This window comes from Melospiza melodia, chromosome 6 (assembly GCF_035770615.1).
Source record: "Melospiza melodia melodia isolate bMelMel2 chromosome 6, bMelMel2.pri, whole genome shotgun sequence".
Lineage (NCBI taxonomy): Eukaryota > Metazoa > Chordata > Aves > Passeriformes > Passerellidae > Melospiza > Melospiza melodia.
Genome location: NC_086199.1, coordinates 27,349,618 through 27,376,479, shown reverse-complemented (window position 1 = coordinate 27,376,479; position 26,862 = coordinate 27,349,618). Strand labels below are relative to the sequence as shown.

The window sequence follows — 26,862 nt, the reverse complement described above, 5'->3', positions numbered from 1 at the left end:
ATTTATAAGATAGCTTTCACACAGTTTTATAACCTGTGTTGAAGTGTGTAAGTTTAATTATTAAAGTAAACTACACTACTTAGAGGGGAGAAGCAGATTCTCCCCTTGCACTATTCTTTTAAATCACATTTTCTAGAAAGGAATGAGCAGAAACTGGAGGTTTTCCTTACGAATCACATGAGGAGCGTGGCAAAAAGAGTCCTCCATAAGGAGTTTCATCAAATACATGCAATTAATTCTTGATGACCTACCTCTCTGTAACACTTTATTTGCAGCAACAGGATTTCTACAAAGTTCTACCAGAAAGTGTGTTTAATCCCAACCTGTGCAGAATTCTACACTGAATTAAATATTCTGTTTAATTCACCTATTATTCACCCACTTAATATCCTCCATGTCAAGCCTATATAATGAAAACTGTGGTTTCATATAAAAATCAGAAAACTGAATCTTAAGAAATCTTAGCGAACAGTAACTGTTGCTTTCACTACCTCTAACTACTTTCAAATCCTGCTAACAGAATCATAAAATGGCTTGAGTGGAAGGGACCTTTAACATAACCTAGTTCCAATCCCTCCTGCCACAAGCAGGTCCACCATCCACCAAATCTGGTTGTTTTAAGCCACATTCAGCCTCACCTAGAACATTTCCCAGGAATGAAGGATCCCAAATTTCTCTGAGCTACCTGTGCCAGTGTCTCACCACTCTCACAGTAAAGAACTTCTTCCTAATATCTAATCTAAACCTACCCTCTTTCAGTTTGACACCATTCCCCCTTGTCTTGTCACCACATGGCCTTGTACAAACAAGATCCTCTCCAAGTTTCTGGCTCCTTTAGGTATAGGAAGATCACAGTAATATCTCCCAAGAACCCTCTCCAGACTGAACAACCCCAACCCTTTCAGCCTGTCTTCACAGGAGAGGTGCTCCAGCTCTGGGATCATCTTCATGGCCTTGCTCTGGACTCACAGTCTAACAGGGCTGTGTCCTTATGCTGGGGCGCCAGAGATGGAGGCAGCACTCCAGGCAGGGTTTCACAAAAGCAGAGTAGAGGAGTTAGAACACCTTTCCACAGTGTTTGTTCCAAGCATCTAACCATCTTTCAAACTGAATGATGCAGCGGAGGAGTAAAATTTTTTCATTTACTACACCATACAATGAGGTACCACAATGATGCAACAGGTACCTCATTCAAGATGTGTATTTATTACAGAAGAGCTCTACTTACCAGATTCTACTTGTGATGAAAACATTACCACTGACTGGGATGTTTCTAAATCATAGATGACTGTGCTGCCAGTGTTAAAAGATGCCACCATATGAGCAGGGTCACAACCTATAAAGTCGACTGATGTGGGTATTCCATGCTCTAGAAAGAGCAAAAAAAATCTTTAGAAAGAACAAAACGCTTTAAAAATTCCTGACAATTTAAGCATTTAAGGTCATACTTAAAGAAGATATTTGCTCTTTTCTTTAAAATAATGCTACAGCACCATGATTATTTCACAAGTTATTCTTTTAGCTATGTTACCTAGTTTGGATAAATGGAGACAATGAGTCTGGATGCATCATCAGCTGCCTCATAACAGATTTTCAAAACCACTGCAGAAAGTTACCTTTCTCTCCATTGTAAGTGCAAATACAGGGATTTTTTTCCGGTGGGTTCCATAACCTAATAGTGCCATCTGCTGAACAAGAGAGTAAGTGATTCTTTACACCACTGTAAGCAAGACCCCAGACTGCATCTGTGTGAGCAATTAATGTGCCAGCTAGAACGTTTGGCTCTGGAAAAAAAAAGTTGAGAAAGGAAACCATTTTAGTGAAGAAGCATTCATTATTTCTTGTACCTCAACATATATTAAATTCCACATAAACCAGCTGAATATTCCCCCTGCCCTCTCTCTTTAAGCAACAGCTAGAATATTGCACAAGTCATTTTGCACAACCATTGCCATCTTTCTCCAAAAAAAACCAGCCAACTAACCAATCAACCAGGAAAACAAACTCAAACCAAAAAATCCTACCAAACCAAACCAGTCAACAAAAAAAAACCCCCACAAACAACTCAACTATGTCCCTTTTCCCCAAATTATTCACTCTTGTTACTACCTCCTCTCTTATTTCTTCCTTTCAAATTCAACATCTTAAGGATGCTTGATCACAGCCCTTCTTTTGTACAAGGTGCACAAAATCGGCTTTCCACTTTAACACTTTAAAACTTGATGCAGTTTTTACTCTGCTGACACACAGGTATGGTCTAAAACTCTCAATCGCACTAATGATAAAAACAGGACTAATTTTTTCTTGTGGAGCTAGCAATCTTATTTTCGTCTCCCTGATACTTTACAGTTGCCTTTTCTAGAGGGTTTTTAAATCTATGCAGAGTTTTCCAAGCAGTTACAAGCTATTTAATTTTACAGAGATCTAAAATTAAAGATATCTAAAGTTAGGGACCTGAGATGCAAGTCAGAAACATGGGACATGGAATCTGAGCATACTTATCTTGGTTTTCTGGCAAATTTCCATCAGACGAAATGCATAATTATTGAGAAGCTGTAATTCTGGTTCAAAATATTAGGCTTCTCAAAAATATAAATTATGATTATTTTTCTCTTTACTGCATAAATCTTAGGAATTGTTAAGTCTCCCTATTACTGTTCTACACAAAGTACATCATCAGTGCAAGTAGGAATAAATAACTAATGTTTGCCACACATAAGTACTTGAAAACATACAGCATAGTTGAGAAATGGCAGTAATATTTCACAAAAGCTCCAGAATGCAGATTAACATCAAGTAGAAAAATAATGTTGAAGACAATGGTCAGAAGTTGTTTATCTTTTAAAAGGAACTTACCATAGGTATCATATGGATCCACACTAGGGCTAGGCATGTTCCACCACTGGATGGTTGCATCAATACCACCACTGAAACACTGTTCTCCATTGGAACTAATTGCCAATGACAATACCGGTCCACTATTGAGAGACAGAAAAAAGCTGATTGGTAACTGCCTACAGGATAGAATACATCGTTATGAATGACAATTTATTTATTAGCCATGAATAATATCAAACACTCACATGTGGGCCCTAAATGTGTAGATGGGTTCTACATCTAAAGAGGCACTCCTGAAAGAAAAAAAGAAGAGTTATTATGCCACGTGAAATCTCTACTGAAAAACTTGAAACTATAAGAGCTTAATCCATTTCAAAGGCATTTAAACACAACTGATGTTTTATAAAACCCATATACTTGCTTTTTGGCAGGAACCGTTTTCTGCAAATTCCAGAGTTTTAGAGTATGGTCCTCAGAGGCTGTAACCAGCACAGGCTCTACAGGATGAAAAGCTAATGCCCGCACTCCATCAAAATGACTGCGTAGCGTATACTTAGGGTTCCATGTCTTTCGGAAGGCATCTTTATTAGCTGGCAACTTGAAAGAGAAAGGAAAGAAGTCATTTTATCTTGGATTTTAAAATATGGATTTTATATATATCCCCTCGTATTTCTGGAAAACCTCCTATGCTTGATTCAGTTAATATATATTCAACCTTAAGTTTGTATTTATCTATTGATTTATCTATATCCATCTACAACCTTATCTGGCCAGCTAGACAGTCTGCAAATTTTTCTGTTGCAACAGTTTCCTTTGACACAGGCTGGAATGATATATAATATTAAACACACAGAAAAGAAGACTTGATTTTCAGAACAGATTTTAATCCTTTTGTGCAATGACACTAACTCCTCTTCCTTGCAGAAAGAGAAATGTTTCATTGTGTATTATGTTGTCTGCACCCAAGGAAGAGATTACAGCCGTCAAAAGCTCATTTATCACTTAAACACAATAAAAATGAGCTTGAGGTGCTTGGTGAGCAATCTCCCTTCGATGAGTAACTTGACTAAGGTTGACAAGAAACATACATAGTTCTTGAATACTTCTACAGGTGAAGTCAAGTACACAGTAATCAAAATTTCAATAGACATTTGTCATGATTTTAAACATAACATTACACAAATATTTTTTAAGTCTTTAATGAGTTTCAAATGTATCTGTGAGACAATAACTTAGCTGCTTTGTGAAACAATATATGCAAACTCCGTATTTATACACTGTGAACATCCAATTCATACTTTAACTTGCAGACTGTTAGGCTAAAATACAATAATTACAGCTGCTTCATACTCATTATAGGTAACCAAGAAGAGTTACAAGAAAAATACAAGCCCTTCTAGCGATTCCAAGAGACTAATTTACAGCTTTGAATACAATTTATATTTATGCAGCAAGCAGACTACATCCCATCCTAGGCCTCCATCATAAAGAAACAACTTATCCAGGTATTTCTCTTCTCCCCTAAAGGTAGTTTAGAAAACTGACTTGAATTAGATGAACAAAATAAGCAAACTAAGAATAAATGGAACCCAATTTTATCCTCTGTCTTACACAAAAGGAAGTTAATAGTATCCTTCATCTTACACACTATCTATTTCAGCGTGTAATTGTAAAGTATGTTTCTTGACTGTAGGTCAGAATAGCTTGACATCTCAAACTAATTTCAGCAACAATAATAAGAAATTAAAATCTCCCATAGCTAATCAAATCTTACTACCTTTTATCTGTCAGGACTGAAAATATTCAGATAATAGTGTAGCATATACTGTAATAACTATTTTTGGACCAAGTCTATAATCTGGATTGAATTATCACTACTCACTCAAACCAAATTCAAATCCAATCAACAAAACAAAGAGGTCTAGACAATAAAATTTAGTGTTCTGAGCTACAGAAGTGCAGACATTTGCTTTTCCATTATATTACTGTAAATTTCTGTCTTAAGTGCAAACTTTACCTAATTCCAATCAAGTCACAGAAACTTGTTATACCAGACATGTAACCTGAATTTTTAGGGTTTTTTAAATGCCAACCAAGAAATACATATAATAACAAAGCATTTTGCTTGCAATCTTCCTACTTCAGAGTACACTGAATACTGACTGCAATATTTTTACTGAGATTTAAGTTATTTAGCCCTACACTGCATATTATATGCAAGCTTCATAAAAAGAATAACCTTTCATTTTAGGAAACAGAACAGAGTGCAATTCTGGAGTTCTGCAATCAACATAATTTGGACCAAACCATTGATTTATTTCCCTCCCCAAATGGACAAGACAAGGGGAGAAAAGAAAAAAAAAAGGTATCTCTCTAAAAAATAGAGTCCCTTGATATTTTAAATCGTCATTACGTAACATATTCACCCACTTAGCTAACTTATGCTCCCTCATGTATTAGCAGTGATCTGGGGCTTACAGAAATGAGAGCCAAAAACTTGAAATAACAATCCTTCATTTTAGCACATGAAATATCCCAGATTATGCAGGTGACTAGCAATTTTTTGGGTGCAATGTGCAGCCACACAACAATATCCACCACAGTTGTGATGAAAAGTCATTCAAGAAAATCAGAACTGGATACAGTGATCCTTATTTTTCAAAATATGAAAAGAATTGATTCTATTTTTTTTAAATTTTTTCTTAAAAGGATTGTTGCAAGGGTAATTTTGTTTTCAGCAGTACAGAGAAATCTGCTAAAATGCAAGGTATATAATTTACATAAGTTATGAAAAGTAAGGTACATTTCCCATTTTAAGCATAGCTTTGAAGTTTTAATTTTTTTTTAAATGGACTGGAACATCATGGTTGTTTTAGAAGACACCACATACACTTTATTAGAAATTTAGCTATACATAAACCAATTTTTTAAAATTCTTTTCCCTATTCATGTTTCTAATGGATCTTGATATCCTTACTGCAAGAGTAAGAGAACAACTGATAAATCTTCAAAGAGGTCCTTGCAATCTCTAAGAAAAAAAGTTAATCAGTAATGTATTTCCAAAAAACAAGCAAAAAACCCAATCCCACCTCAGAAAAACACCGTCAAGGATTTGGAAAAGGGATTTGATGATTACAAAGGATAAATGTGAGATTTATTTCAAAAAACAGGCCAGAGGAATAATGGAAAAGTGGTGAAATGGGACAGTATATAGTAATGTTCAAAAGTGTGACATCCTCAAAGCTTCTCAAAACATAAGGTGCGGATGGAAACACTGCCCACTGAGTCTGGATGCTCTAAGTGTGTATTTATACATACACACAGAGTCAAGATAATCAAAGTCATACAGCACAGACTACTTCACTAGCTGCTCCTCCCTTTTTCTGTGGACTTTAGCGGGTTTTACTAAAGACCAAGAAGGATCAAACAACCCATTCATTCTGCCTTGTAAAGCACAGGCAAACTGGACTGAAACTACACCTGAACTAAACCAACACAAATAAACAACAACTCCTTCCCACCAAAAAAAGGCATCAGGGAATGAAGATCTTCCTTGCCCCTGCAGTCAAGACAATCCTAAGAAATTGTAAAGAGACATGCATTTCCCTATGTCGAACAAGTACTCCCCAACAGCAAACAAAAATTTTATAGAACAATAATTAGTAGCTGCAGTGTCTTTTTGTGTTTTAATGTTACTTTTTCTTGATAATTTTGTAACTTATTGGAGATTTCCAAGTTTACATGATCTGATAAAGAAACTTTTCCATTTTTCAGTCAGTTGTACTGCAGAAAAACCCCATTCTCTGGTGCTATGGAATCAAAAATATACAAATGGAGGCATCTGATTTGGCAACATTATTCCCTCAGCATGCAAACAACTACATGCACTGAGGTCAATTTAAGTAACTAGATGATAAAAAAGACATGAATTGAGCTGACTACTGTTTACCAGATGACTAGTCTTGGACACGACCTGTGAATTTAATCAAACATACAGAAATCTTTTGAGTTGTAGTTGAAATTCTTAAGATTTATACTTAACCCCTATCCTGTATTCATGTCCTCTCCTTTTCAAAATACAACACTCCTCAAGGAGTGACACATGAAAGCTAATGGAAGCCTGTTGTGGCTTTATTTATTAATGCACTCTAATAGCTCACAAAAGCTATCTGAAGAGCATGCACCTATTGGGAGCAAATGCATTAAGTGTTCTGGTTTGAGGTTTTTTCATTGTTCCTGTTTTACTTACACATTAACTTAGTGTCACACCTCCTTGTCTGGAGATATACTGGAAAAGGAAGTGACTTTACCTAAGATTACATTGGACTACAATGCCCTACAAGTACTGCATTACAGGTGCAAGGTAAGAGATGGTCTTACTGTGCTGCAAATCCATAGCTATGAAGGAACAACTTCAGCAATTAAAAACTATCATGGAATTTTTAACCTAAAGAAACATTGTGATGAAAAACTAACAGCATTTGAATTTCAGTCTATTCAAAGTCGTGACAGGTCAGGGTCATCTTAAATATTAAAAAAATTGTTGCCATCTGTGTTATTTTATACTTTGTTTTTTCTGACACATTAAGTCAGAAGCCACTGTGCATTTTTCAGCTATGCTTTAAAAAGAAGAAAATATCCCGTGAGTATGGGAAGAGAGGACTGGACAAGAAGCAGGGAAACCAAGTGACAATCATGGTCAATTACAACTCATTTTCAGTGAATGGCCTAGTAAGAAAAACTCTACTTCTATCTTTTGTCTCCTGTATACACCAGTTATTAGAGCACAAAATAGGTGAAAATAAAGAGCCTTGGGGGTTTAAGTGTTTCAGTGAAAAAAATTTTGAAAATTCAACTACACTGAAAAAGTAAGATCATCTACAGGATGATTAACACCTTCCAACCTTCAACAAATGTGTGCTTTTGCTGCAAATTTCTTATTAGCTCAGGCAGCACTTCATATTTGTGTATTTATCAGCTATTTTCTCCTTTAAGTTCCCCAAGAGCAAAGGTAACCTCTATTCTGCCTCACTCTCCACACCACAGACAGGTTTGTTTGTCATGTTTGTCAGAATTAGCAGAGTCTCATGTAACAGTTCTGTTAGTTGGTATATTAATTGCAATGCTTTCTGACCTTAGTCCTGGCTTGCCACTAAATATCCCTCCATCTCAGAATAAGCAAAATGGCTACACACTGTTTTATAAAGAATTTGTAGTTCACAAAAGACAGCAATACAAAGCTGCAATCTGCAGTCAAGCCAATACAAGATTTTTTAAATACAATACTTCATGCAAAACTTACCTGAACACTTCCCTAACCAGCCATCCTATGTTACAGGCCAAGGAAAAATTTGTTTAACACTATTGGTAGATGCTTAATGAATATGGTCAAAGGAATGTCAGAACACTCTGGATTACAACAGAAATACCCCCTAATAGCTTACATCTGAAATATACTACTATATATATATAGTCTATGCTGTTAACACTACTTACCCATCAGAAGAACAGCAAATAAATGAGTTAATATCAACATTTGTGTTTTATGCCATGCCTACTCAACACTCCATTTCAATGTATAACTGTAATTTTGGTCATATTAAGACATTAATATGTATTTTAGGTCATAACAAATTCCCCCTCCAGTGACAAAATCTGAATTAAATTATTAATGTAGAAAAAACCCAAGTTATCTCACTTAATTCTGGTAACCCAAATTACTTAGCTCATTTGCAAGGTGCTCTTCCGTTCCAAGTAACAGCTTTTACTAAAGAAGTGCATCAGTAATGTTCAGGATTGAGGAGAAGGGACCCAACTACTATTGGTTAAACTGTATAAAGAATTTTAAAATAAAATTGCACTTACATCATAACTATAGTCTGCATCATTTGTTACTGTCAAGTCTGCAAGGTCTCCAAGGCCCAGTACACTTAACAACACATCATCAGAACCCATAATAAATGACTTGCCTCCTCCAGGTGGAAACGTTATTGGCTCAGCTACAAAGAACAAAACAGTTTCTTTAAGTCTCAACAGAGTAATTCCAACCGATGAAAAGCTGCATTATTCATCACTTAACAGCAAAGCAGAGCTTAAACTGAACTTGTATGTACTACATACAGCCCCAACTAAAAAAAAACAAAAACCAAGAGCATGAGGACACACACACATGTGCAAACACACACACATTATATACACAACTCTTGTACCATGCTTCATCATTTGATTACAACTTACTTTACAGAGTTGTTGATACTGACAAGTGACTTGACTGATATTACTTTACACTGCAATACCAAATGTACATCCCAGGTTTCCAAATTCTCAGCTGAGTTTTTCATTCAATACACTATGCTTCCTGCCTTCTATCCACCTGCAAATGTCTTTGTGTTTTATAGTAGTTAAATATTTCTACTTGTACACTAAATATTTTTAATCACTCAAGCAAAAGACTCCTGCAAAACATCTCTTCCACTTTGAGTTTTCTCAGGCAACTGAAAAAATGAAAGCATCCATTATTTATTCATTTCCTCTCTTAGTTTCTCAGCATGATTTTGGATTCTAATTTTAAAGAACACTCAACTGATACTCATGTTGTCTAGCTGCGCCTACTTCAATTAAAATTTAACCATTTCTGTTAATTATCATTTAGAATGAATAAAAGTTATATATAACCATTCACCATGAATTTGCATCTGAATAATAAAGTTTAAAATATTCACCCATATTTTTTACCCTCTTCAATGATTTTGTAAATCTCTGCTGACCCACAAATACCAATTTTAAAATAAGGAACAGGAATGAAGTCTTAAACATTGTAATGCTTCAGCACATTTTAGAAGCTACTTTTACTTTTCAGTTTTCTTTTCCACTTAGAAATAGCAACACTTCTTAAGTAGAGTATGTGAAATTAAGGTCTGTGTGAACTTCAGCTAAGTATAAGCATCTGCAAAATATGTTAAATTATATGTGACATCTTGAAAACTTAAACTTGCTTGACTTTTGAATGTCACTGATCTGGCAGAGGGAATTATGGCCTCACTTTAATGCCACTCCTTATTTCTTATCCTCCTAGAAAACCCTTCAATCTTAGCGAAAAGAGTTTCCAGTTTCCTGGGATTTTGTCTTCTAGAAGCAGTTCCAAACAAGAGGACTAATAATTAACACATTCCTGTTTAGAACACACATGTCCATTATTCCATACGGCCACTCTCTGAATGGTAACCTAGGTCTGATCCACTCCCATGGAACGAAAATGACTGACCCCAGGTGTAGAGTTACAGATGTCTGGCACCACTGCTAGGGCTAGGCAAACAGGAGCCAGTCCAGCTAGATCAAAAGACATCACTTCCCAAGAATAAAACAGGTGTTAATGCTTCAGAACTATTGTACTATTAAGAAATGTAACTTCATTAGCATAGTCAATACAACTATTTCTGAGAATCCAAGAACATAACCTAAGAATACAGACTGCTGTTCCTACAATTGCATAAAAAGAGCAAACAATATTCTAACTACGCACAATCACCTCTTGTGAAAACATTCACAATCCATACAAGTTTGACTCATAAGAATGCTACATTACATTAACAGCCCAAAACGGCTTCCCTTGGCCTTATATGAATAAGCTTTTTATTTCCATCAGTAATTTACTAAAACTCTACATCTGAAGATCTACTACAAACCACTTGTATTACAAAAAAGATATATTCCTACAAAAGACCTATTTACTTTCCCCTTACTCCTATTTGATCTTTAGGACAGGCCCACAAAGTTTAGGTAAGCCCTGTAACCTGTCATACTAATTTTTTGTAAAACTAACATCTCCTAACCTTAACAGATCAACCTCCCTATGCTTTATAATAAAAAAAAAAGGACTACCACATCAAGAACCTATAGCACAAATTTGTCAAGTTTTGTTTGCATGAGTGACTATTTCTTTACTTAAAGCTTCAAAATTCATGCTACTCAAAATTCAGAAGACTAATTCAGAATAGTAAAGCTGCCAGTATGTATGTACATGTGTCCTATAATTTATTTGTGAATTTTATATCTTAAAGTGAGGCATATTTGATAAGTTTAAAAAATGGCTGCAAACTGCTTTTGCAAAAAAAGAAATGGCAGAATAGTAACACAATGAAAAATGCATGATGTTACAGCTACTAAAAATAAAGACCCACATCGTCAGATACCAAAACAATGCATCAATAGGTACATGCAAATGATAGTTCAATAAATGAAATTTTAATGCTTTTAATCTAGAAAAAAAAAATTTTTTCTAACACACAGTACAATATTATTCTCATAGTATAATATAAATGCTTAACTGAGTTTGCAATCAATAAATCTAAAGTTAAAATGTGATAGTACAAGTTCGTTTGTAGGTGAAACTAGGTGAAATAAATATTGAAATATAAAATTGTAAAATTAAATATTTGTTTAGTCAATCTTAACGAGCACTTCTTCAAGTTCTTCACATCATACACAATTAAGTCAAAATCAAGCAGTGATTGTACAAACTGCTTTAATCTCTGATCACATATGTAAACTCATATAGCTGATGTTGTCTACTGTACAACAGGGACATCTTGTTTGCCACAAAGCTAATATGTGGTACATCAAAAGCAGCTGTTCATACCCAAGTAATTAGCTGTTACTGCTTTTTTTCTGTCAATCTGTAGATTGACACCTCTGCAATCTATAGATATTAAAACTGAAAAACAATCAGTGAAGAAAGCAATTTTCTCTACACTGGATGGAAAATCATGTTGATACCATTTCTGAAATAACAGAATATGTTGAAATGGAAACTCCAATTTCTCATGGCCAAAATTATCAAGTGTGATTATGGCATAACATTATAATTAACCAGGCAGTTCAGAGTGAAAAATAAACAAACAAATGAAAAACAAACAACAATGAAAAACCCAAACCCAAACTCTCACACCTTTAGAGGTATGAAAAAGATATTCCAAGCCATTTAGAGCTAGTTCCTCTCTGAACCCCCTTCAAGAAAAAATTATCAACCACTATGTCAGAACTGTAATATTCAAAGTATGGCATAAAACTTCCATACTGTCAAAAGACAACTATAGCTTGACAAAATTCCTCAGCATAGGCTAGTGTATCCTAGGAAGAAAGCCTGAAGTTATCTGCAAAATCTTAGCTTTTAGAACACAGCTGAATAAATAACTGAGTAAAATCTGTATTTTATGATAATGAAGTATTTGGCCTTGTAATACATCTAGAAGGAATTCAAATAAACACTGCCTGTTTATTTGCAGTTTTGCACCATATGGTACAGAAGCCACAAGGCATTCAGGATAGAAATAGCAGAACTTACACTCTAATATTCAAGTTTAAAAACTATGCAGAAACCAAAATGAGCAAATAAGATGACAGAGATATTAATATTATTACACTTAATAAATAAAGAGCAAACTACACTGACAAGTTAAAAAGACAGTGACACATTAAACAGCATGAAAATATAAACATGAAAGCAGTTTATTTGAACAGTGTGAACAATCTTTACTTGAAGGCTGACACAATGTTTGTGCTACAAGAACCAGGAAATAAAAGTCAGCCCCTATCAAATTCAAATCTAGCATCTATTTCTTCAAAAATACATACTGGTTTTGTCCAGTATAATTTTAGATGTAAGGCCTCTACCTGAGACAGCAACCCTGTCCATAACAAGGTTTGTGTCTGTGTTTCTTTGCACATGTATGGCCTAAATACCTAAACATGTCTGAAAGGCAACATAAAGCATGTAAACACTGAATCTAAAAACAACCTAAATATACGTCTACAAGTTTTAGCAAGTGGATTTTCATCTGTACATTTTTTTCAATTGCACTCCACAGGTAAATTTGATACTGCTTCATCTTGAATATGGAAATAAAAACAAAGATGAAAAGGAAGGCAGTAAATAAGCTGACTGTTGTAAAATGAGAGTCTTGGAGAACAGCAAAAAAACCTCCTTGAAGTGTGGTTTGGGGTTGTTTTCTGCTTGCCTGTTGACAGGTATTTGTGAGGCCAAGGATGAAAAAGAACAGGAGAACCAATTGATTCCTGGAATCAGCACTAATGCAATTTCTATTTCTGCCGTAGCTGACACCATGCCAGGGCATATGGGTCAAAGATCATCCTAAAAGAGCCAAATCTGAATACATCTGAGTATTCTGAATTAATATGCTCTAAGCAGAGGAAAATTTACATAATGGTATTCTAATTTCAAAGCTAATACAGGAAAATCATTCCTTTAAAACAAAAAATTTAAAAGCTAAATACAAGATTTTCAACTTTATATATAATAGCTTGCCACTAATTTTCATTGCTGCCACTAAATTTCATTTCAAAGAAAATCCTGAAACTGAAATAAATACTCTGTAAAGAAAGAAATAGTGTATTTGTAAACTTGTGTACATAGATCAAGGGAATTTTATAAAAGAGAACATTAAATTTGAGGAAAAGAGACTAATTAGTCCCGTAACTTAAATCACCACTTTTCATTTCAAAATCCAAACTGTGCATCAAATGTTTATACTCACCTTTTTTCCCCTCAATAAATAACCTATTTGTGAAAGGTTTTGCTAATGGGAGTGTGTCTCCAAACAGGGATTTAATAGTGAATATTGTCAGAACACACTGCTGTACATGAAGTTATCTAAAAAAACTTATTAAACAATGCTGAGTTATAAAAAGCCACAAAAACTACAGCCATATTCTCATAAAACCATTTGGGAAGAACTGCAAGTAAAATAATAATGTGGCAATCTGCAACTGCATTCAGCTTTACAGAGGGGATAATAAATGACAGCGTGTGCTTTCTAAAAGAAATCTCCTGAAATATAGTAAGTAGCTGAATTTTTTGTACCTTCCTCTGCTCTTGCACCTTCATGATCAGTCATTCTAGAAGAGGGTGACCTAGATTGATTAATGATTCCTGAAGGGATGTGGGGTATCTCATCATCGCCCAGATCAGCTATCATGTCGTGAAGTTTTGTCCTGTTGACTCCTGTAAATTAATGTCAGCAGCAAAAATTCATTTGATTGCTACCGCTTGACTTGACTGAAGTCTAAAAATCCATTAAATAAGAATAATTACTGATGGGACCTCCTTAAAATAAATAGTGCTTTGCTTTTGTTTAGTAAGAGTTTGGAAATCAAAAGCAGGAGTTAATACACCAAATCTGAAAACTACATGCAAACAATTGAAATTCACTAAATCAAAGAATAACTCCTTTGTGTTCCGTAGAGCTATTCTACAATTTCCTGTAGGAGAGAGAAAAAAAATCATCTTACAGCCCTACTGGAAAGTCAAGCCAAATACTAAAAGAACATTCACTATTAAACAAAAAAATGTATGATTTAAACATTTTCTAATAATATTACACAACTTTAACTATACTAAACAATTTAACATTAAAAAACAGAGTGCTAATTAAAAATAAGCTTAAAAATGAGAGCAAAAGTACAGACAACTCATAATGGGGGTGCAACGAACAATTAACTTTCCCTGCTTTGAATGGTATTTAAATTGTATGAAATGTTTGTTGAACACAGCAGAAGAATGCTTCCACCACTGTATGAAACTGCAGATGTATATTAAAATTATTATAAAAGCAAGCTTCTAGAAACAAAGCATTCTGAATTATATGTACACTTAATTAATATGTAGACATTAGCAAACAAAAAGTATAATTTAGAATATCTTTAAATTACTAAATCCACTCCTGCTTTCACCTTTATAGCTTCCACATCAAAAAGTCAAGCTTCAATTATAAAGTGTATTTCAGTGAGAGAACCTCTTTAAAGAAAACAATCCATAATGATGAAAGACATAACCAAATTTAAACCAATAAAACAGCTCTTCCTGGGACTGCAAGCAGAGATATTGTAGGCCATTTAGTAAAGGAAGCATTAGTGAACAAGTTCTTATATTGAAGCGACATGTCTCACATTTATTAAACAGGAAACTGAAACTAAACCAAAGCCTTTATTGCCAAAAAAGTTAAATGCAAATACTATGATTACAGATGACTTAAACTCAGAACTGTTCTTCAAACAGTTAAACACTAAAATGTACTCTTTCACAAAGTATCTGATCATTTCAGATGTTACTGGTTTAAATCAATGTGTTCAAAAATAAGTGTCCATGAATAACAGAATTCTCTAAAGATAATGGGAGAATTCCCTGCAGAGAGGGAAGACAACAAAAAGTATTTATTGAAGAAGAATTACAGGAAGTATACCTCACAAACCCCTAAAAGGATGCTGTATGACTATTCTCATTAATATTTGCAATACATTCTAATTTTGCCAAGTAATAAAACTCACTATATTTATGTTTTTTCTGCTTTGGGTAATTTTTTCTTTCCTTCACAGAACACTTAGTATTCTAGTTAAATATACAAAGACTGCTACCCAGAAGCAATCTGAGAATAAAACTGGCTTCCAAAAGCTTTCCTCATAAAACAGATGACTTGAGCAGTTAAGTTTCATTTCATTCTCCTGTAGAAGAATGTCTAGAAACCTGTGATCCCAGCTGATGAAGTGAATGTAAGATAATAATGAGAATGAAACACTCTTTTTTTAAACAGGCTCTATGCTGAAAGGATTTCATTTCTGAAGTATAGTACTCAATACTGCAGCCAGCAGGTGAGATCTCACATGAGAAAAGTCACTCTTAGAATGGACAGATCTCTACACCACACAGACTACAAAGCTTGCCTTCATCTTTATTACAGTCAGCCATCAGCCAGGCACCTACAGTGACAGAGTAGATATATTCTTGAAGATATTACAGAGCAATCAATAAAATGACAGGATAAAAGTAATGACTGGGACACTAAACTGTTTACTTTCATGAACGCTTTGCTTTCCAGAAGAAAAAGCGTGTCTTCTCCATGTTGCTATGCATGAATAGTTCTACACATTGAGGCAAAATGCCACAAATCAATGCTTCCTCTACCTGAACTGAAAGCATCTTCTCCAGGTGCTTTCATGCCAAACATATGAGCATGACAAGTTTGTCTCGAGGCATACTCAGAAGAAACTAAAAGTAGCCCCTCTGCTCTGCTATCTTTAAGCAGCCATTCATTTAGTTTGTCACTAATTGGGGGGCTGATATCCTTGCCTTTTAGTGTTTTTCAGTATGTTTGGGCACTTCTTGACCTTCAGGCATAACCTCAGAACAGTCCTCAAACATCATACAATACAGAGAGAAGTTTACAAAGGAGCAGCTGCTGCTCTGAATAACTTCTGTGCATTTCATGCTGAAACATGTGTCAGCATTCCAGACTGTGCCGCCACTACAGAAGACTGCCCAAGTTTCTGCTTACATGTAAGTGCAAGTGTACCTTCATGTTCAAGTATAGTAAATGTTACAAGGAGATTTTTAAAGAAAAGAATGTGTCACCTCCGCATAAGAAACTATGGTCTTGGAACAAAACGGGATGATCCTTTTACCCTCAAAAAAAGCCAAGGACAAAAAAAAAAACTTGACCTGGTATGAACAGAAGCAAAAGTTAACAGTACCATCTGAGTGTACTGTTCTTCAGAGATCAAAAGTGAAAAAGATAACTGAATATACAGTGATGAAAAGTTTTAGTCTGAGAAGCCTTAAGCAGAGTTTTATTAGGTGGAAGATGTATTAGTCAAGTCTGAATATAACACAGAGCTTCTTATATGTCAAGAAGAGGTGATGATAATGAAGACGGTGAAATTCAGATCTCTTTTCAATCCTATCAACTATTATATGATTTCCAGAAATCAAGGGTAGGAAAGTGAACAGTACGGATACTGTTTTGTAAGTTCAGAACAATTAAACTGAAGAAAAAGAGCAGGAAAGTTTTTTAAAAAACACAAAAAAGCTAAAGAAAAACAGTAAAAGTATCTTCATTTCTACAGTGATATATATATATATGCACAAGCTGTGAAAACTTTCAAACTGAAAACACATTATGCTGACCTCACAGAATGAAATGAGATATGCAACACCTCCACTATCATACCCTCCAAAGGCAACAGGCTATATCTGAAAAATAGCCATACCCTGACTTACCTGCCAAAATTGATCTTATCAAATTTGGGCAAGAAAGAGGCCTTAAATTCAGCATATTACTGAAAAGAGAAGTAGACATCTGCTTTTGTAGACATCAAACCTAACTCTTTATCTATGTATCATGGTAAGTCCTGGATAGGTGTGGTTTGTTTCTCTGCTTCTGGGGTTTTTTAACACAAGAAATCTTCAATAAACAGATTTTGCATTATTTTACAGCTTGCATTGTGAAGGAAATTAAAGTTGTGAGGTGGTGGATTTTTGTTTTGGTAGGTATTTTTAAAGATCCTTTTATAAAGAGGTAGTAGCTCCACATAACATGGCGACTACCTGGACAGACGCCCTCTTTTTCCCCAGCAAACAAGATTACTCAATGAAAATGTATGTGCTAACAGAAGATGACCTTAATTAAGATGTTCCACCCAAAAGAAAACATGAGGATACAGACTAGTATCTCTTGATACAGAGAAGTATCAAAATATAGAATCAGATGTACTTCTGTTCACTTATTTATGTGTACATGTGGAATGAAAGTTTCCATACCTGAGACCAGGGCTGTCTCTGCCCCATTATGTTACAGTGTAAATACAGATTATGGCAGTTACAGATGCATATCCAAAAAAAGAACCCATCAGAATGTCTGTCTTATTATTCTGTCTTCAAAGTATTGCAAAAGATGACATTTAATGCACATTTGTTTGACATTTATGATGATATATATTACCATGCAGATAAGCTCTGATGGGACTCAAATTCTGATAGAAGTCAAAACAATGAAGGGCAAAGGAAGAGATATGTATTCAGGATGAAGTCCCCAAATGACCAGATATGAGCAGCAGGAATTAAAAAGCCCTTCAACATTATTTCCAGATTCAGAATGATAAAAAGCTGAGGGAAAAAGTCTCAAAATCGTATTTAAATCAATCTGCCCAACCTTGAATGAATACTTTTATTCTGTGTACAGAGTTCACTCATCCAATTAGCTCAGTGATGTAGATGCTAATTTTCAACCAGAAACTATCATGAATGTGTCAAGCCAAGAATCTCACAAACCACCTTTGAAGACTATATGTGTTCAAGGTTTCCCAAAGGAGAATTCAAACTTAAAATGCTAAACAATGACTTACGTCATTTCTCAGCACTGTCACACAGTTGTCTCCTAAATACTGTCTTCTGTGAACCAAAGATTTCAAAATTCCTTTAGATGAAGAAAATTTTGTTACTTTGCAGCTACTATGGTTCAAAATGTCTAAAATGTAAAGAATTTAGTAAGAAAATGTCAAATAAAAGAAGTTTATTTTGGTATTAAAAATAAATTTCTAATGCTACCATATATTTTATGCAAATTTGATGACAACTGCCGATTTACATGTTACATGCTGATACAGATTAGCATGCAGATGACTACTGTAGGTTCTCATTAAAGCAAAGACTAAAAATCTTTGCTTTGTCAAAACTTTTATGTTTATGTGTGTGTACAAGTCATGCAAAAATGCTGAAAAAACAACTAACATGCACTAACTGACCAGTAACCATTAGGTGTTACAAAGTAAATTGAAATCTTAATAATTACAGAAGTCGTCAGTGTCGTATTTTAATTATCATGTAATTTAGTTAGCGTATACCCATACAATACAAACTAGCAAAAACTTTTCACTAGTTATCTCCAGAAATTGTTAAAAAATACTTCCAAAATAAAAGCACAGCAACCGTGGGAGCTCCTGTAAAGTGACATGGGATCCCATCCAAAGGGTCCTGGACAAGCTCCAGGAGGGGGTCCATGGCAATCTCCTGAGGTTTAACAAGAGCAGGTGCTGGTGCTGCTCCTGGGTTGGGGCACGCCCCAGTCTCAGCACAGGCTGGGGATGAGCAGCCCCAGGGCAGCCCTGCCCAGAGGGACTTGGGGGTGCTGCTGGCTGAGAGGCTGCACATGAGGCACCATGGGCACTGCCAGCCCAGAGAGCCAAACGTGTCCTGGGCTGCAGCCAGAGCAGCGTGGGCAGCAGGGCCAGGGAGGGGATTCTGCCCCTCTGCTCTGCTCTGCTGAGAGCCACTGCAGGGCTGCACCAGCTCTGGGTGCCAGCACAGGAGGGACAGGGAGCTGCTGCAGTGACTCCAGATGTATGGAATGGATTTAAACTAAAAGTGTAGGTTTAGATTGGATATTAGGTAGGAATTCTATACTGTAAGAGTAGTGAGGCAGTGGAATAGGAGTCCAGAGAAGTTATGGGTGCTCCATCCCTGAAGTGTTCAAGGACAGGTTGGATGGCCCTCTGAGCAACCTGGTTTGGTGGTTATCCTCACCCATGGCAGTGGGGTTGGAACTAGATGATCTTTAATATCCCTCCCAAACCAAACCAATCTATGATGACAGATTTAATACCACTTTATGCACTAAGAACTTCATAGTTACAGTTGATAACATAAATTTCCAAAAGCATTTTTATCAGATAGTTCAACCCTGAAGTTTGGTTTAAACTACATAGCTAAAATAGGTCAACTGGTCAGAAAATTGACCAGAATAGAGAGACATCAAATAAGATGTTGGCAAATGCACAGAAAAGTGAAGGGCATTATAAAATAAAGATTATCTCCTAAATAAAGCCACCAAAAAGTTTGTATTTACATTACAAACATTTCCTAATTCTCCATGCCTGGGGCTGTAAAAATAATTACAAGACCATAAATAGCAACTGGTTTTAATATGAACTTGATTCAAGTTCATATAAAAAAAAAGAAAAAAAACCCCAAAAACTAAATAAAAAACCCCAAACCACTACCCCAGAAAAAGCCCAACAATCACCAGTCCCACCACAGTATCACAGTATTATACTTTAAGGAGTAGATGAAGTCAAAAACTTGCAGAAAACTTCTTAGAGTAGCAATGTTCTCAAAATGCAAGTTGTTAATTATTTTTACACTAACATTTCTATGCATTTAGTTTTCTTCACCTCTTTAACCTTGAATTTTTGCCTTTTCAACATTTCTCATTTATGAAATGCCTGTCAAAAGTTTTGATATATTCACATTCAGCAGGTGGAAAGTTAAAGTTGGTTGCCTCCATTACAGAAAATGATGCTTAACAAAAAAAAAAAAAACACAAAACAACAAACAGAACTCATGAGAAAAAATGTCTTCTATATAAATAGGCAAAAAAGTGTTGCATTACAAGATTCAGAATCTGCACTTACTCTTTACCCCTTTCTTCCCCTTTCGTTCCTTCTTGTACTGTTCCTTCAGTTTACTTATTAGTCCCTGGTCTACATCCCAAACCTCAGCAGTTGGGGACAGGTCATCTTTGTCTACATGCAGCATATTATTAAAAGAAAAAAAAATCAGCAATTGGCAATGCAAGCTCTTGGTGATTTACTGTCATAGCTGTATAAGAGCATTAATAAGAGTTATTAATAAATCTTTATTTTAAAGGTGCAGTCTCCGTTTTAAGTTTATAAAAGACCAAGTTTCATTTAATACAGTTTTCCAAGGCACTGTATATTATCAGTTACATATTTGAAAATTGTACGTTAATTTGTTACCAAAGAACAAACAAATTAAATTTCATAAGTAACTGTTTGTGTTAGATACTTCGAAATACACAAAAAAATCATTGGTATTTAGAAGCAATTACTGCATCTTTAGAAAGACAGTGTTAAGAAATTATTCAGCCAGTGTTGAATAAGCAAATAAAAGTATTCATGCTATATCTCTTATGAAAATGCAAGCTGAGTAAGTCAGTGCCAGTTTATTCATGAAGACCACCATGCATCCTTTCGCATTCATTCCACATGCACAAGAAAGAAACCTTGCTCCTACATATAACCAGAGAAACAAGTCTATAAATACAGTTTTTCACACAAAGATGAAGAAGAGTAATTTGTACAGGTGGACATCCCACTGCATTCCAGAAATTAAATCATAATTAGGAGAAATACAAGATTCCACAGTAGTTTCAGAAGACATATATTTTTCTTTTTGACAAATATTTCAGAGTTAATTATTCTTCATGAAAAGTCAGTTCTCTACTTTTCTAAATTATCCATCTCAGTAATTTCTGGAAACTTAGAATTACTAAAAAGATAAACCTGTTTCTATGACAAGGCAAATATAACATTTGCAGAAGCACTTTTGCTAGTAGACAATCAGGCAGCAAACAAACTTGGTTTGTATGCCAGTTTAACTTTATACTCAAAAACTCTTTAGGCATGAAATCACAAGACTTAGTTCCTCAGTTCCCAACTTCCAATAATATTTACAATATGATTGTACCAATTTTTGAAGTTATAACCATTATAATCATGAAAGTACACAAGAGGAGTCATACACAGCAGAAATGAAGTAGCATGCATTTAAAATAAAAAAAAACAGGAGTTATTCTAAGCACATGTTTCATGACAAAACATGTCAATGAATGAGCAGACAGATACCCTAGGATACTGATGCATCTGTCATCATTCAATGACAATCTTGATCAAAGGGGTGGAATACAGAGATGGCAAGGGCAGTGAAACATGAAACAGGAGCATAATGGCAGAGTCCCCTGAGCTGCCCTGGCGATGAGAAGGGAACAATGACATCCTATACCAAACTACAGCTACATCTACCAAACTGCAAACACAAAGACCTCAGTCTTTCTGATCACTGGGCCTAAGCACTGACAGAGAGGAAGAGTGATTACTCAGGAAACACAAGAAGCACAGAAAGGTAAGTCAGAGAACATGCCCAGTCAAAGAGGAAAAAAACTGAAACCGCTAAAAACTCAATTAAAAAAAAATTCCATTAAAATCTAGTTAAAACTGATCAATAAAATTCCAAAGCACCATTAGTAAAATGAAAATAATCAGCTAGGTTGCAGCATTGCAGAGAAGGATTAGGGAAATAAACAGAACCAGAAGATGATCACATCTAACATCAATGTAGTGCTATTCTAAAAACATGCCATTTTGGTACATTTTAGAAGGTGCAGTGCATTAAACTGGGACAGTGCAGGTAATGACAAAATTAAAGTAACATGTTCAGTCTGTGTTCTACACTGGAAGTTTAGAAAATGTCTGTAGAGTGCAAAACAAATAGGGCACTGAATATAAAGACAAAGAATTTGAAGGAACTGGGCTCATTCAGTCAACAGAAGAAGCACAAGCCTGCAGACATAAATATTCAAAACCAACCCTGTTGGCTGCAAAAATGTAGGCTGCACTTAGAAAACTAGATAAAACACAAACTCGGATTAACGGGGTAGCTGTGAAATGAATTTCAAACAAGAATTTTAGGAAAACCCAGCAGTGTTTCTCTCCAGCATGCCTAGATATATTAGGCTATTTCAGAACAGAGCCATGTACCTAGAAGACCTCTGCCATTGCCCCCAAGAGTTGCCTTCCCTGCACTAAAGTGATACAGGACAGCACAGAGGACCCTGGATGTCCATTGATCTATATAATTGAGTAGAGAAAGGCTGGCTTTAAATTTTCTATTTTTCAGAAGTTTTTTGAAGATGGCCCAAGAGACTGAATTTCAGTCACACACTGCCACCCAGAATTCTGGGCACAGTCATTCTCTGACTTATGGTCCATCTGTAAAGAGAACTTTTGTGTTTCATGGGGAAGAGAAATCCAGCGATGAACACGTGAAACCATAAGAAGAATAAAGAGACTTCGTAATAAGTGACATCTGCAATGTGTAGCACAATATATAACAATATGTATAAATTGCTGTTTGCTTAAGCAAACTGCAGTTATAAATGCTTTTTTTTCTTCATACTAAAATCACAAGGATTTTTTTTTCATTTAGAACTGTACATATTTTTTAAGTTTGTCACATCATATTGGCTCTTCATTTAACACTGCTTGAACTTCCTCATCTTTCACTATTTTGAAGAAAAGCTGTTCCTAAGTAAACCATGCTCCATGACAGAACACTTTAAATCACAATGTTTGGAATTAATTTAACACTCAAAGTACGTTAAGGCACTTACATAAAATTTAATGTGTTCATAAAAAGCTGTAATACAGCAGAAAATAAAAGCAATCCAGACTTCCAAACACTCTGACAGGTTTGAAGAAGTCATCAACAGCAAAAATGTAACTATCAAATTTGGTGCTGAAATATTTTAGGATATTGAAAGTTGGACCTTCAGATAATACTCTCCAATTAAGTAATGTAAATATTACTAAAGCAAAACTAGGCAATATATTTAAAGCCTAAACATCAGATGCTTTCCAGATACAAAACAAAACTAATTAGAGAAGTAAATATAAACTTTTTTTTCAGAATGCTTAAATGTTTGCAAAGGTAAGAAGAGACAGAAGGAGGCTAATGACAGGAAAACAAAAACAGGAAGAAAAAACTATGAAAACAAAACAGAGCAACTCCTACATTATGAAGAAAAATATGGATTTAAACTGAAATATTTAAGTTCATGACTGATGCAATTGTTTAGGAAGTAACAGTACATATTCATTTAAATTAAGTTTCCCCTCAACATAAATAACTAACTGGATGGACCTGATATTTGAAGTAACAGTTTCATAGAGTTTAAAATAACTAAAATAAATTGGTTTAGGCACTGTATTATTTCATTTTAGAAAGCATTTAAGTGGGACAATATTTAAAATGCTATTTGTGATCATTAACAGAGAGGTCTTGTCATATTTACATTGATCGTTAAAAAGTAACACAATCCCAAGATCTGACAGACTGTATCCTTAAATGCCCATTTAAGGAAAGAACACCTGTACTAAAATCAATGACATACTGTGAAAAAAATATTACTATTACATTTGTAGGCATGTCTTTGACTGATTTAAATATTAAGTTACAAAATATAAAAAAACTAATGAAAATTGTCTTCATACGACAAAACTGAGAACATACTTTGAAAGATGAAACTAAGTTTATGTTTTATTTCCTCCTTCCCACTTTTCTTGTCTCAGATATAAGTTTTTTGGTAGCAATGGGATTGCTGCAGTTAAATCAGCTGTCACAAGTGTGTACAAACTCCTAAACTGCTCTGCCTTACTGTGCTATGGCTTCATTGAAAATGTAATAAACATTCAAACAGCTGTATGAAAAGCATGGTGGGTCAATTTTAAAACAGACCTTAAAACTGGGTAACTACTTGAGAAAATGCCAGACATGGAACACAGTGGAAAGTAATCCTTGGAAACAGTGACTGGGAATTTCAATGGACAAGCTAGTTCAAACAGTAGGTTTCAAAGTCTGGATAAATCTTTGACTGCATGAATTACAGTATCAAACTATCTTGCCTTTTATATACAATAGTAAGACTGATACTAGAACCACAACTTTCTACATCACTATATATCTGAAGGGATGTTGCAAGCAAAGTGAAAAACTCTTGCTTCAGGTGCTATAAGATATCTTTTACCAAGAGATCTGCCTGTATGCCTAAATGAAAAGATCATCAAGAAACTGTTTAAATAACATCAACTTCAAAAGGGAACAACAGCAAGCAACTAAAATGATACTAAAAATAGACAGTTATTACCAAAACTAAAGGTAACAGCCTGCTCAGCTTCATCTTCCAACTAGAAATAAGACTGAGTTTTAAAAATAAAGGTGACTAATCCTTTCACACTAGTTTTTAGGAAAGAATGCTTTCAAATCCTTGTTACCTTCAAAATCAAGACTGTATTATTTTCCTGGAAGATGGGCCATTACTTAATTTTTGTAAATCTTTATTATTTTTTTTGCTCATTGGGATGTTTATTGAAGTATGAGTTCATTGTCACATAAAATGCTCAAACAACACAATCTAATGGCAGTTTGGGGCTTTTTTCACTCATAGGCAATTTACCATTTAAAGGCAGATATCCATTACTTGGATCACTATTCTTTTTCCTATACAAATTTTCTCCTTTCAAGCTCCTCTTTTGAAGCATGTAGGTTGCAGAAATTACTGACTTAACATATTTTGTTTCCCACCAAGTTACTAATAAAAAGTTGGGCTATTAGAAAAGGTTTTGGTTTTTTTTTTTTTTTTAATTTTACTAATACAAGCCATATTAGCAATAACATCTAAAAATCTCAGTTAGAAAAATAAAAGAATAGTCCATTTTTAAGTACACCCAAGAAATTAATTTAACTTAGGTACAGAAGTTTGAAGGTCCTGATAAGAAATAAATACAAAAAAAGAAAACAAAACTGTATTTGAAAGCAAATTTAATCCAGGTATAAAAACATTCAGAATCCTAGCTTTTCTTACCTAACAAAGAAAATATTCTCCTCTTAGTTTTGAAATCAGAAACAAAACCTGAAAGAAATGTGACTACAATTGTACTTGTACCTACAACAACATATATATGAAAGTTTCACCTACAATATATCATTTTCTAATCATCAATGTTTTATCATCACATTCATCCACACATCCACACCATTTAGTAAGTATTACAAAACTCTTAAGAAGTATCATGGACAAGTTTTCCTTTATATTTAAATGCTTTTGTTAGTGTCTTACCCCACTCTGTTCCATCTCCTGAACTTCGAGCTTCGCCAGCTCCCTCACCATCTTCAGCTGTCACTAAAAAGTCAAATTCTTTCAAAGCTTCTTCAGTATCAGGGTCATCTGTAAGGTCAGCAGCTAAACCTTCATTACCAATCTGCAAGAAGATAAATATTTTCCTGCATTTGAATCATAAACAGATTTTCTAGTCATTTAGGTTAGAAGATATATAGGCTATTCTCACTGAGTAATTTATTGCAGATGAAAACATTTTCCAATTTAAAATGCAGAAGAAGAAACTGATCTCAGTTGGCCTATCAGAACAAAAAAGAGAACAGCGCCGTCTGCTGAATGTTAGGAAATAAAAAGAACACTGACACTAGCTTTAGCAACAAAAATCCCACACACCTCAGCCTTCACTTTTTTTATTTAACACAAGAATTAGAAAACTTTGTTGATTTTCTTGCCCTATCAATAGCTCTGCAGAGAGAGCTTACAAACTATGGTCCAGAAGCCTTTCCTTCTTTTTGTTTTCCAGTTCTATTTCGGTGTTAAGCATAAGCTTGGAATATATTTTAAGAAAACTGTCTTTTTACTATTTCTAACCATATCTTCACCTTAAACAAAACAAACAAACTCTCTGCTGAAGCTAAGGCATCAGTGAAAAGTTTTATTTTATTGTTCAGTTCAAGAAATTTTCCACATGAGGTTATTTGCACAACATTTTTACTTTTGCAGAAAGAGACCATTTTTATAAAAATAACTATAAAGGATTCTTTTGTTTTCTATTAAAAAAAGCTTTGTCAAAAGTCAAAAAGTGAGTGTAAGATCTTAATATATGCTTAGAGATTTACTTGATAATCTTATTACCAGACTTTTAATAGAAAAAAGGGATTTAACTTAATGCTTGAATAATCTCTTTACCAGAAGTCCAAGGTATGGTGAAAACCCCTTCCTGACAAATCAGTTTGGGAGATTTAAGACTTGCATCAAGCCAAACTCACACTGCCAACTATTCAGGAAAATCCAACGCAGCATTCATATTTGCAAACAGCCTGGTTAGCTACTTTGAAGTTTGCAATGTAATATATTAAGTAAACCACCACATCTATTAGTAATGCATCTGCATATAATCCACTCTGATAACAACAGTGCAACAAATACTTTGACATTACATATTTCTATCACCTCCAGAGAAAAAGTTCCTTTTGAAAGGGAATTTCAGATCTATTATAAAAAGAAAAAAAAAATTTACTTTGTGTTTCTTATTTATCCGATGCTTTTCTTTTCCTTCTGCAATATCTTCTATCATGTCATTCTCCTCTTCTTCATCACTATCATCTGCATTTTCTAAGAAATTGAATGTTTCAAGAACATCACCAGAATTCCTATAAAAATAAAAACATTAAGAGAGAATCCATTTTACTTGCTGAAGAGATTTAGAAGCTTAACCAGATTAAAAAAAATTGCTACCTGACAGCTTAATATCTTAAAAACCAGC

At 34.7% G+C, this 26,862-nt stretch overlaps 1 protein-coding gene across 5 annotated transcripts in view; it reads right to left on the bottom strand.

The window, feature by feature from the left end:
• Positions 1–26,862, bottom strand: part of STRN3 (striatin 3) — a 58,981-nt gene that overhangs the window by 4,935 nt on the left and 27,184 nt on the right. For 2 of the 5 annotated variants that reach the window (XM_063160429.1, XM_063160431.1), the window contains exons 6-15: positions 26,617–26,749; positions 25,377–25,518; positions 20,095–20,205; positions 13,718–13,858; positions 8,704–8,837; positions 3,260–3,435; positions 3,084–3,131; positions 2,857–2,978; positions 1,617–1,784; positions 1,229–1,369 (exon numbers count right to left, since the gene is read on the bottom strand). In XM_063160429.1, coding sequence (XP_063016499.1) covers positions 1,229–1,369; positions 1,617–1,784; positions 2,857–2,978; positions 3,084–3,131; positions 3,260–3,435; positions 8,704–8,837; positions 13,718–13,858; positions 20,095–20,205; positions 25,377–25,518; positions 26,617–26,749 — 1,316 coding nt within the window. The remainder of the gene's footprint in view (positions 1–1,228; positions 1,370–1,616; positions 1,785–2,856; positions 2,979–3,083; positions 3,132–3,259; positions 3,436–8,703; positions 8,838–13,717; positions 13,859–20,094; positions 20,206–25,376; positions 25,519–26,616; positions 26,750–26,862) is intronic. The other 3 variants (XM_063160433.1, XM_063160432.1, XM_063160434.1) reach the window with 3 other exon arrangements.